This window comes from Rhipicephalus sanguineus, chromosome 11 (assembly GCF_013339695.2).
Source record: "Rhipicephalus sanguineus isolate Rsan-2018 chromosome 11, BIME_Rsan_1.4, whole genome shotgun sequence".
NCBI lineage: Eukaryota > Metazoa > Arthropoda > Arachnida > Ixodida > Ixodidae > Rhipicephalus > Rhipicephalus sanguineus.
Genome location: NC_051186.1, coordinates 20844594 through 20858057, shown reverse-complemented (window position 1 = coordinate 20858057; position 13464 = coordinate 20844594). Strand labels below are relative to the sequence as shown.

The following is a 13464-nucleotide window of genomic DNA, read 5'->3' as shown; positions in this document are numbered from 1 at the left end:
TCCGTCTGGAATCACAAAACGCGCTCGGTCGCCACCTGGACGTTTCAGGCCGGCACGGAGCCGCCCACCTCCTACTTCTCGGCGGCACCGTGGAAGAAACAGGAGTGGGCGCAACGCTCGAAGCCCGAGAACCGGCTGTTCGCGCCATTCCGGGGGCGGACGATCGCCGACATCGACCGACAAGCGAGGGGAGCCTGCCTCCCGCCGACACCTGGGTCCACCTTTTGGGAGTGCGGCGGACTGCTGTTGCATGAGGTCCACGGGCGCTCGCTCTTACATAAAGGGTGGGCGGCGGCACAAAAGGACGACAGAGCGGGAAGCGCAGCCACTGTGACGGACGACATCATCCGCCGCCTTCAAACGGAGCCGCAATTCGCCAGGTGGGTGGCGTCGCTGGCTTCGGGAGCGACGACGCCAGGCCCGGTGGATCCACCGTCACAGCCGCCGACCATCCAGCAGTGGTCAACACCGGCCAACGCCACACCTGAAACGGCGTCGACCGACGGACCAGCGACGCCGGTCGTGGACGAAACCGACTGCGCGCTGGTGGACTTGGACTTTGAAGTGTTAATTTAATTTGGCCCCTCCTCTTAAGCCCCAGGTGATGGCGGTCTTCTTTTTTTTTTTTGGCTAAAGGGTTCAATTAAGGAGGGGGGGGTGTGGGGGTGCACACGCAACCCATTGTCTTCAACGCGGCGGCACCTCGGCTTCGCGCTACGTTTGTACGCGCAGTGGCGAGGGGGGTTGCGTGGGAGAGGGCACGTGCCGCTCCCGCAGCCTTTCGCGCCCTGCTCCCTGGCCGAAGTCGAGATGCCCGTTTTCCCTCCTTGCCCTTTTCTGGAGAGACTCCTCTCCAGACCCCAAGGGACGCACGCCGCTCCCTTGGGGACCGCCTTGTCTTTCGACTCGAGCAGCGGTGACGAACACAGCTGGATCGAGTCGGGAGCCACCCAGACGCCATCACCCCCTGCGCAACGCCCGGTCTATCGTGAGGCAACTTACTGCCTCAGGGCCGGACTGCGAAGCCACGAGAGGTGAGTCGAACCTTATCGCTCTAAATCTCGTGTGCTTCCCATTTTGTTGTTGTTTTTCACGTTGTCGTGCGGAACCTCTCCGCCGCTTCGTTTTATCTGTATTTTTGTTGCGTTGGTGGCGCTGTTGGCACAATAAACTGTGTCAGGCAAAGAACTTGTCTCTGTTACCACTGGCCTGAAACCCGCCGCGGTCGCAACTTACGCGAACCCGAGATAGGGGGTCACAGCTCTGACTGTTAGGGCTGCTGCGTAGCACTAGTAGCGAGTAACTACACTCCTCTAGTGCGCGGTGTGATCCAAAGACGGGACAGTTTCGCACGCGCGGATCTGTTCATTACAAAGTAACCCCTATAATGTTCACGAGAATTGATCCCGCAGGCTATCTCAGCCGCAATATTTTGTGTTGGTACTCCGTTAAAACATCATTCAAAACGGGAAAATCAACCTAATGAGAGAACGAGCAGCATATCCTTTCAAAGAAAGGACAAAAAAAAAAGGTTGTTGCAAATGAGCACCTTCTATTTGGAATTGCAGGCTTTCAGAATACGGTCTCTCATCTGCACGACTTAATATGGCTGGCACCCCATCATGCTCAATAATTCCAAACATTTAAGCACGCAAATATTCACAGAACAAGTGCACTAGCCCAGGAGCAAGTGTATGTGTTGGTAACGAGTGCAGACAAAAGACCACGTGTCGTGACATCACAGAAGATATCGGAAGGCTTCACCGCAACACATTTTATTTATTGCTGTAAAGCATATATGAGATGGACTGAGATGGTGGTTTCGTGGCAGCCGAGGAAAAAAATGTGTAGATGGCTATGTACTCAATGCAGCCACCACCTGTAAATTGCACTGCCACATGTAGCAAGTTAAAAACGACTTGTGTGGCATCTTTTTTCGTCAACCGACGAAGGTGTTGGCTGTTTAAATAGCGTTTTATAACGAACAAGTGCCACAGTCATGCGTCATTTTGTGGCTCACGGCGTGTCAGTGTCTGCATAACTCAGTTTCTGTTATAATGCCTAAATTAATTTCGATGCATGCAAGTGGCAGCAGTACCACTTTGTGCAGGGGGTAGGGTATATGGTAGGCTTGTGTGAATATTCCAGCTCTTCGAATATTCGAACGAATATTACAGTCTTCGAATTCGCTTCGAAACGAATTTAAATTCTAGGAAATTTCAAAGTATTCGAAATGAACGAATAGACATGTATAAACCGCATGTAACCCCCTGTAAAGGCCGAAACATATACAGCGTTTTTGCCGGCATTTTATGACGTTGCGTCCCTCAGCGTCGTCGCATCAACGCCGTCAGAGAGGGCGGCAAACCATATGAAGAGCGTTAACTCAGCGTCGCACAGTGTGTCCAGAGGGAATGAACCTGACACCTCATAAAGCAGTGTACAGTTTCCGTCAATGGACCAACAAGATATACTCCTGATTATAGCTTTTATGTCTCAATTGCAGTTCTGTGGTGCAAAAAAACGAGCCACAGTGCCACCGAAAATTCTTTTTTTTTATTTGACTTGTAGCGCCAGCTATTGGCATTAAGAAGAACCACGAACTTGTAATATATGGCCTCTGAGCTTGAAGCTGCCGTACATCTTTGAGGCCACGTATTCGGCCAATACACTCATTCCTGCTAAGCCTACCGATGGACTTGAGTACGGCTCTCAGAAAGAGTTCAAAGATATCACGAGCACTTTGCTGTTGAAACTTCTAGGGAACAAGCTAAGTCAAATACAAGCATCAGTTTAGAACTTAAGGGCCACACAGTGCACGGCGACGACTTATTAGAACCGAGGCGGGCGGCAGCCATTTTGGCAGCAGCGACGCCGCCGTTATGTAGCGGAAGTCGCTGCCAGCCGCACGCTGATTGGTTCTGCGTCTATCGAACTGCTCCCGGCATCGACGCTGCCGCCCGTGATGTCTGGACCGTCCAGAGGTGAACGTTTCGGCCACCGTCACCGGTAGCGTTGACGTTGAGGGACGCCGGCGTATGAAACGCCGGGAAAACGCTGGCAAAAACGCTCTATATGGTTCGGCCTTAAAGGTGGTTTCACCGCAGTGGAGATGTGCCGTACCGTGAATACACCTTTTCAGGAGAAATCCGCACTGCCGCGAAGCCTCACTTCAAGTTTAAATGAACACACAGTAAAACCTCGTTAATTCAGTCACTGGGTTTTTGAATTAACTAAACACACAAAAAACGGGATGCAAGGAACTTTGAATTACTGGAAGTAATCAGAGGCGGTTGTTTGCTTTGCCTGCTAGTTTGCGGCTACACAGGTTATGTCTTCCAACAATACCTGGTCCCAATTTCGCCGCTAAACCGGTGAAACGGCGGGCCTCGCTGCTGCCAGTTCAAGAAAAAAAAAGAGGGAAAAAAAAACGGTCTCGTGGTCAACTGAAATGCGCGCCTGCGGAAAAGACATGCTTCGCTGCAACACAGTGGCGACACACGGGCAGCATGTCACCTGCGTCTCGCAGCATCAGCGCTTCATGATGCGAAAATTCACCCATTCTTTCTAGTAAAATAAAGAGAGAGAGAGAGAGAGAGATGTTTATTTACAGAAAGGAAGAGAGGTCGGCCTGAGCGATAGCGTGTTCTAGCCTGCTACTCTACACCGGGGGAGGGGAAAGGGGGAAAAAAAAAATTACACCATCTCCCGCTAAAGGGGACCATGAGGCAATGCGAAGCCGGAGCACTTGCACGATCGCGTTCCATTGGCGTTCGCTAGGCATGCTACCAACCTCAGGCATGCTACTGACCTCGCGTCGTGGAACGCGAAGAGGAACACTACGAGCGTCGTGTCTTCCCTCTAGCCCGGCCGTTAATTCTCACAGGACGAGCGGGGAACGCAGTCGACAGGCGCGCGAGAGGGGGGCAGCGAAGGAGAGGAGATAGAGGGGGGGGGAGGGGACGCGAATGCGCTGACCTTCATCGCGGCGCTGCGCAGGAGAATTTCGGCATGTCGAGCCCGCATTTCAGAGGAGTCAACCGAAGCAAGCGCTGGACAACGCGCACAGCGTTCTACCCGCTTTATATTCACACTTGAAGGAGAGGAGACTAGAGGAGGAGAGTAGCGCATGCGCCGCGAGAGCAGAAGCGAGAACGCAGGAGAAGTGCAAGCAGCTGCTGGGAGAGAACTGGAGAGAGTAACCCGCAGCTGTAGGAGAGAGGGAATCAGGAGAGTTGCGCATGCGTAGTGTGAGTGCAGACGCCAAGGCCGACGCCACGGGACATACCCCCGAGCAAGGGATGCTTTGCATCTAAAAGAGAGTGATGGATGACGATGGTAAGGGAGGTGAGTATGTACAGTCACGTCAAGGTGGCGCAGTGCTATAGCCGCGCATTCAGTCCAGAGGCTTGTAGGAAAGCTGTGGCCGCTCTTATGACCACAGTTGTACTGTTGGCGTCAGGCCAAGGGCCCAACGCAACCTCATCAGTTAATGGCCTACTATGCAATCCTTCAGTAGAGGAAATCAATTTGTGTCGTTCACGTGCGTGTGCTGGGCAGGTACAAAATATGTGCTCAAGTGTTTCTGGCACTTGGCAGTGATCACAGTTGGGACCGGTGTCACTGCAGCCAATGATATGTGCATAACGTCTTGTGAAGGCCACACCAAGACGAATTCGTTGAATTATACTTGCGTTGTGTCGTTTTACTTTAAGAGGCATGCAGAACCTCATTTCCGGATCCCATTCGTGCAATCACCGGTGTCGTCGCTCCGGTTTGGTCCAGTGCTCAAGTGTGAGCTTACGCATTACGCACCGAAGCAGGGCGTTCGTGTCTGGCCGTGAAAACGCAATGCACACTTCAGGGCCACTGGTCAAGGCTCCTTTAGCTTTGGTGTCTGCCTCTTCGTTTCCCATTATGCCGCAGTGGGCAGGAATCCACTGGAAGGTGACGAGGTGGCCATTTACTGAAGCAACGTGAAGAAGCTCCGCAATTTCTATGGCTAAAATATAATATGGACCTTGTCTCATGATGCAATTAATGGTTTGCAAAGCGGGTTTGGCATCGCAGAATATCGTCCATGTACAAGGTTGCTCTCCAGAAATTAATCTTATTGCCTCACGAATGGCAACAAGCTCTGCGGCAGTTTATGTTGCCTTGTGGTCTACTTTAAACCGTCGAGCTATAACCATTTGTGGGATGACAAAGGCTGCAGCAGAAGTACATAGCGTGGTGAATCCATCGGTGTACACGTGCACGGTACTGCCGTACGCTGTATAAATGTGATGTAGGGTCAGTTGTTTGAGGCCAATCGATGAAACTAGCGACTTCTTCGTAATCCCAGGAATCACAAGGCTAATAGGCGGTTTAGGCAGGACCCACGGAGGCGTTCCAGGAAATCTCGGGGAAGAAAACCTTGATGGTAGAATGTTTTCATGCCGTGATATAGCTCCTGAAAAACTGCAGTCTGGGTGGGTGACGCGGAGTGGTGATTGTGGGTGCTGCGTGTGTCGGGTAACATAAAGAATTTAATAATGACCAGTGTGACGGAATTCGCGATGTGTCCTTGGTGGAAAAGATGGTCATTGAAGTTTTCGAACTGAGTTTTCGAAGTAGGCGTTGCAGGCAAGTACTGCACCAGCAGTGCAAGTGCGCAAATTGCTGGAACAACCGCCAATCGGCGGTTCGCATACATCGCGAATTCCGTCAGACCGCCCTTTATTAATTTCTCTATTTTCCCAGAAAGAATGGGTAAATCATGACGCGCTGACATTGAGAGAAGCATGCGTCATGCTGCCCATGTGTCACCGCTGTGTTGAAGTGAAGCACGTCTTTTTCGCAGGCGCACAATTAAGCTGACCACGAGACCGCCTTTTGTTTAGTTTTTTTCTTGCGCTGGCAGCAGCAAGGCTGGGATGCTTCACTTGTCACTCATTAGTATCGCCACACTGCATTGCCTTGTGGCTCCTAAGGGCCGTCGTTTCTGTGGATTTGCGGCAAAATCTGCGGCTGTGGGCTTGGCAGCAGCGCTTCGGGAACGATGCTTCAAAATCTGCTCTGCTTCTTGGTGCAGGTTTTCGGCACCTTGGTCGCAGTATGGCCAATGCACAGCATCTAACGAACGTCTAACGAACATAAAGTTTTGACAGATATGCAGCATGGTTTTAGAAAAGGCCGCTCGACAACCACTCAGCTTGTTGAGATCGTGCATGACTTTGCTAGCACTATAAACAAAGGGAAACAAACTGATGCCATATTATTGGATTTCAGCAAAGCTTTCGATAAAGTCTCTCATGTTAAACAAATTCATAAGCTACGCGCAGTGTTAAAAAATGACAAAATGATAGCATGGATTGAAGCCTACCTTACTACTCGCCACCAATTTGTTAGTTTAAATAAAACACTGTTAGATATAGTTCCTGTCAAGTCTGGCGTCCCGCAAGGATCCATTCTTGGACCACTTTTCTTCTTGTTATATATAAATGATATCGTCGCTAACTTATCTGTAGAAGTCAGGCTTTACACTGACGACTGCGTGTTGTATGAAGAAATAACAACGGAAGAAGACCAACTTAGGTTAAACGGGGATTTTAATAAGGTAGTTGATTGGTGTAAGCAATGGCAAATGTGTATTAATTTTGAAAAGATAGTATGTATGCGGGTAACATTAAAAAAGAAGCCACTAATATATTGCTATGGTACAGAAGACGTTCCTTTGTCAGGAGTTACGCATTATATATACCTGGGCCTTTACATAACGAGTGATCTCTCGTGGTCAAAACACCTTGACACAGTGCTTGCCAAGTGCCACCGTGAGTTGTTCTTTTTAAGACGAGCATTAAAATTGTCGACATTAACTATACGTCTCTTGGCATATAAAACACTCGTCCGCCCTGCTTTAGAATATGCCTTAATTATATGGGACCCGTTCACTAAAACGGACGTAGGAAAACTAGAAATCTTACCAAAAAAAGCTGTTAGATTCGTCTACAATACGTATGGCCGCACTTCAACCACTAACCTTCTATCTCAAAGTGGCTTACCTGCTGTTACTCATCGAAATCGCGTATGTCATTTAAAATTCTTTTTTCAACTAATGAAAGGTCAGTACAAGATCGACACGTCCCACCTTCTGGCATATTCGTCAGGATACGATACCAGGCACAGACACTCACTAGCTGTAACACCATTCACGACACGTGTCAACTGTTTTAAGTATTCTTTCTTTCCTAGAACGATAGTGGATTGGAACATATTGCCCGATAAAACTGTGACACAGGATTCACTATCGCAATTTGATTCGCACCTTCAGTAGGAAGGATTTTCTTGTATGGCTGAGATGTTTTTCATGCGTTTCTTTTCTTTTCCTTTTTTTACTCATGCTAACTCATTGTCTGTTTGATTGTAAGAATTTTGGAATAACGTCACTTGCCTGTTTGTTTTGTTCTTTTAAGCGCATGTGCGAACAAACTCATTGATTGTTTTCCGTTGTTATTTTTCTGTTTTTGTGCACTTATATATGTACCACGCTGCCAAGATCTTGTAGAAGATCGCAGTATCTATAAATAAATAAAATAAAATAAATAAATAAATAAATAAATAAATAAATAAATAAATAAATAAATAAATAAATAAATCGGGATCGGGGAATTCGCACATTGCACCCAAAGTTTTTGAATTAACTGGGCTGGTACTGACCGCCGCTTCAAATTATCCACTCAGATTTACATTGCAAAATACGGGGCCGCAGAAATCCTTCTAATTATGCGGGATTTCGAAATAACAAAGTTCGAATGAATGAGGTTTTACTGTATTACCCTCGCATCAATTCATCATTTTTTAAATTTAAAAGCTTGTGATATATATATATATATAGCTTGTTATTTTAAAACGTAACATATTTTACAGGTTATCACTTGCATTCTACCGAAAGTCAAATCCTGCTATTACTTAAAGTTGCTTCCACTTCCCTTTGAATCAAAAAGAATGACATATGCATATGTCTTGTTTCAACTTTAAATGGTTAGTTGGGTCATGACAAATATGCTCATTTTCCTTTATAATGTGTGATATAAAATATTCGAATTCACTTCAACCAAATCACTATTTGCTTCGAATTCGCTTCGGACCTAAAATTTACCATTCGCACAAGCCTAGTACATGGTCATTTAGGCTTGACATTACTATCGGCACATCGAATATAACATTGTGCAGCAGGAGTGACATGCGAATTTTTTTTGTTTTATTTTTTATTATCAAATAAAGGGTTGCACATCCAAATTTTTGTGATGCAATCTACACTGGAACAACCAGATCTGGCGCATCACAGTGGCACCTCATCTTCCAATGCTCAGGTTGAACGTATGGTGCAAGAAACAAAACAGATGCATGAGTGGTTGTATACCAGCTTGTTCATGACTATGCCGTGTACAATTATTTTTAAACAACCTGCATCCAATTTGTAGCACCAAATCAATGGCACTGCTGGTAGGCTGAGCAGGTCGTATTTGACACAGTGCAACTTATTAGGAATTCAAATAATGAGACATTTTTTTTTACACAGAGTGGCAATGTACTACTTTGCATTAACCATAGAGATATTCAAATATAATTAAATATTTTAGAATAACAGAGAGCTGAGCCAGTTTTCTTTAAGAATGAATGATTAAAAATAGCCTTTTTTAAAAACAATTTCCGAACTTGGGCATTTTCGGTAAATCACATAGGTTTCAGCACAATTTTGAACCATCTACTGAGTTTTATTACCATCAGTTTAACTTGCCTACAGCAGTAAATTCCTGAATTACAGGTACAGGCCGTTTACCATTTTCGTGACTTTTCTTTCCCTCCATACAGCAATGGGAAATAACATACTCATAAGATCACATATCTTTTGTTCTTCGTTGGGAATAAATATTGCGACCAAGAAGTGTACCATTTTCTCGCTAAGTGGGCTCAAGATTCAGAAAGTGTGAAACGGCAGAGAAGGGTGCTTGTTAGCTAAAATTTGTACCATTTTTTTTAAGCAAATGAATTTTTTTTGCAAGGCTACCGTAAAATCCCAAGGTGAAAGATAATCCGACAAGATTTGGCCTTGCTCGGTCATGGATCAAAATCCAAGATGGCGACGGAAGAGCCGCTCAGAATAAAGAAGGCACACCCGAGCTTCTAATGAAATGCTTTATTGAACACGCATGCATTCACTGTTTTCATTCGCCTCATCGGGTAAATGAAAAAGAGTGAATAAAACAGCGAAAATGGCGGGAGGGGACGGAACGCCTGCTCGGTCATTGGCGCATATTTCAAATCTCCTGAAAAAGGGAGCGCTTGCTTGGGATTTTACGGTAGCTTCGGAATCATTGTCCACAACCTGTGTCAGCAGTAAATTTCATGAAAATGGAGAATAATGACCAGGACCTCGTGTTTCTAGACACACCCAATAAACACACCAATGAAAGTGTTGTCAGTGGAGCACTCACAGCATGTTCCGGATGCACTCTTTGACTAGGCTAACTTCAACATCGGCTTCAACTGCAATCTTGGCCACATGCCTGAAGCCATCAATGTATGGCAGTATCTGAAATCACCAAGAACAAAAATCACTCCCCTTCAAAAGTAGCTTGATAAGTGTCAACACATTATTCAGTGTATACCAGAAAAAAAAGTGGCAGGGCTTTGATTATTCATAAATCCTGCATGCCAAACGAGGGACTCAAAACAAATGATGATGTAATCTCGAGAACTCTTGGCATTTATACTGTAAAAATACTTTTGCCTCCCCAAGAAAGTAAGGCTAGCAGTTACAAATGCACTACTACTGTTTTCCAAGCAGCAACTTTGTTGCAGACACAATGTTACAACTGCTGAAAGCACTGCTGCCAGAAATCTGTTTGAAACAAACTTATCCTAATAGTCTGCACAGATAAGGTCATGATTAGGATCTCCAAACCACAAATTGCCCTTCACTCTTAATCCTTTCCAGTCTAACAAGTTAAGCACGTCTGCTAGGCATTGCACAAACTGGGTTCCCTTTCTTGGTCAATATTTTTGCACTTTTCCTATTAAGGTAGCTGTTGAATCCTTATACCAGGAAATTAAAGCTAGCCTTTACAGGTTATTTAAAATTAGGCATGGCTGTGAGTGTGGCAGTTGGTGATACAAGGGCAGAGGTTCATGCTGATGAGACAAAATTTGCAGGCAAATATCTCAAAGTGTGGGCATGCTAGAAGAATTCTACCACACTTAGCGATGTAGGAATACAGCTAAAAGGCTTTATTTAATTAGATGGCTGACGGTGAAAATGATTGCTGCAGTGCGTGTTCCCCTGGCCACATAACTTACGTGTACATATGTGTCAGCTGCTAATTAAAGGGGCCCCGCAACACTCTTTTGGCATCGTCCGAAAACGCTGCCAAATGGTATAATAGGACCTTTTGGGGGCCTAGTTGGTGCATAGTACTCACAAAAATTACTTAGCGCAATACAAACACAGCACACAAGGAAGGTCCCTTGTGTACCTTCCTCGTGTGCTGTGTTTGTATTGCGCTAAGTAATTTTTGTCAGTATTCTGCCAAATGGTAGTCAAGGCTCCTGAGAGCACATGGGCCAAACATTATAGCGCAGGACACGGCCTGGAAATTACAATGGATTCTTAAAGTCGGCTAAAGATCGCTCCCTTTTCTCTCAACAAATGATGCCATATACCCAAATGACCGCGCCGTAAGCCCAATGACCCCGACCATTGGCTGATTTGAGCATCGTGAGCTGCATAGTTACTGTGGCCGCCATGGGATGCCGCCACATGCCCGCACTCATGCTGGTGATCACATTGAAAGTAAGCCGTGCGTTCGAAGAAAAAAAAAGGAAAATGCTCGAGGTTGTGATGCACGCTGACGAACACACCTAGCTTCTTGCCTTGCTTTGTTCTTTATATAAGCCCACCAAGAGGATTCAGCAGATTTGCACTATTTAGCAACCACAAGGAGGCATGCATCACTGAATGCTGCTCACAATAATAAAGTCACAAACAAGACACAACTTGATGACATCAACATGGCTTACTGTTCAATAAAGATAAAGCAACGAGCCCAAGTGGTTAATGCAATGAGTCCAACTTGGAATTGTGTCATCTGCTAAACAGAATAAACTAGCAGCCATTGTGTTAAGCTAGTAGCCTAATCACTGCACCGCTATCATGAAGCGGTAGCAGAGCTCCTTTCTATGTGCTGACACTTAAGACTCATCCCACACATGATATGTATCACTACCTGACAGCACATCACATAGTACCGTTAAGATGCCACAAGAGCACTTGAGCAAATGCTGTGTTTACCAGATACCTACGTTAGGAGGCCACACCAATTTAGCAAGAGCTTAATAGGACCTTTTGGGGGCCTAGTTGGTGCATAGTACTCACAAAAATTACTTAGCGCAATACAAAGACGACACACAAGAAAGGTGCACAAGGGACAAGTGCTACTTGCAACTGTTTATGCCACAACGTCATCATGAAACATACATATATATACCTTTGGCACATGCGCAGACCCGTTCAATGAAAAAAAAAAAAAAAACAAGAAATGAAGATAACAGATTTTCTATCGCATATACATGTCGATGAAGATAAATTCATTCGAGTGCAGAATGACGGAAGGTTCGCTAACGCACCCTTCCCCCCTCTTCTTAATGAGAAATGCCTCCAGTAACATGCGGGCTTGCTCATTGCGGCTTTTGCCAAGAATCTTTGCCTCGCGAAACAATGCCTCACAACCACAAGAACTCATGTGATCTGCTAAGTGCGTTCTTTCCTTCTTTTTTATGTTCAGGGCATGCTCTCTGAAACGGTCATTTGCACACCTTCCGGTTTGACTGATGTAACTTTTACCACATGACAGTGGTATATCATAAACTACGCCACAGGTGCATTTCACGTAAGGCGAAAGGTGCTTTTTTTGGCATCCTCGTCTTGTTGCTTTCGCCGCAGTTATGCGAGGGCAAAGTCGGGCGAGCTTGTCGGGGGCGGAGAACACCACTCCAACGTCGTGCTTGTTCACAACCTTCTTGAGGTTATGCGAAACCTTATGTATATAGGGAACGACTGACTACTAGAGCACGTTTCTTTTGGGTGAAGTCACTGGTGTCTGTGTTTATGCGCTGTGTGCACTTCTGCAACAGGCTTTCAGCAACTGCTGTAATCACTGTGGGTGGATAGCCTGCCACCAGCAGCTTCGATACTTGTGCATCCGTTGCACCTCGTAGTGGCACGATTTCTTCAGCGCTTCTCTCGAGGCAAAGTGATGCAATGGCTCTTTTTACTGTCTGAGACGAGTCGAAAGGTAAAATCCCTTTCTTTGCCCGAGGTCTATACGACGAGCACACGTGTAGTCCCGAATAGCTAAAATTAATATCTAAAAACTGCAGTGCGCTCTGCACAGGAAGTTCACGTGTAAAGGACAGTCCCTTCCCATGCTGGTTAAAAAGCTCTAAAATCCTGTCCACCTGGTCCTCGTATAAGCCCCCGGCCAGTGGTCTTAGTATTACTAAAAAACCGTAAACAAATCTAAAAACGCGTAAAATCCTCCCACCCTCATTAAAAACGTCGTGCAGTGCGCGGTCGACCTGGGACAAAAAAATATCGCATAAAATTGGCGCTACGCAGGAGCCAATGCAGACTCCCTCCCTTTGCAAAAAAAAGTTGCTCTTCAAATAATATAAAGGTAGAGTTCAAATAGGTATCTAATAAAGTTAAAAAGTTATCAGAGCTAATGCCCGCCGTGTTCTGGAAAGAAATCTCTGCGTTTTGCTGTATGCATGCTTTAACAGATGCTAGTAGTTCATGCTGAGGTACTGAGTAATAAAGGTTCTCGACGTCAACAGAAAAAGCATATCCAATATTAGGTTTATCCTTGAAAAACTGTACTAATTCATCGGACTTACGCAGAATGAAAGGATCTGGCACGATCTAGTAGCTGCACATGTACTACAGAGCTGCACATAACCTACAGAGCTGCACATAACCTACAGAGCTGCACATGCAGAAAGTTGAATGTTGGGTTAAGGTAGAGATTAAATTTTTCAGGACTTTCTTTTCAAATTCGGCACTTTTTGGCACATATCTTTTTTCACAGTGCTGTACTTTCAACGTTTTCAGCACTATGAAAAGCTCCTCACATTTTTTTACTAAGTTGGGAAGGAAACAGTGTACAGTAAAACCTCGCTACAACGAAGTTATTCAAATTATTGCCTCAAACAAAGTGGCACCCAAACAGACCAGGTTCCTCAAAGCCTGCAAGCAGTGAGCTTTGTCGAGTATTATGGGCAAACCTACAAAAGTTCAAAACCTTGAGGAGCAAAAAGCCCAGACTGTGCTCCCTGCCCCACCAATGTTGCAGAGGGTGACATGTGACTGCCACTTTTTCATCAAATATGGTATAAAGACGGTAGTAGACAGCTTTCACTGACAAC

At 45.7% G+C, this 13464-nt stretch overlaps 1 protein-coding gene across 3 annotated transcripts in view; it reads right to left on the bottom strand.

Moving 5' to 3' along the window:
• LOC119374067 (GATOR complex protein NPRL2) overlaps window positions 1–13464 on the bottom strand; it is an 88351-nt gene that overhangs the window by 56984 nt on the left and 17903 nt on the right. For all 3 annotated transcript variants that reach the window (XM_037644130.2, XM_037644131.2, XM_037644132.2), the window contains one exon: window positions 9480–9577. In XM_037644130.2, coding sequence (XP_037500058.1) covers window positions 9480–9577 — 98 coding nt within the window. The remainder of the gene's footprint in view (window positions 1–9479; window positions 9578–13464) is intronic.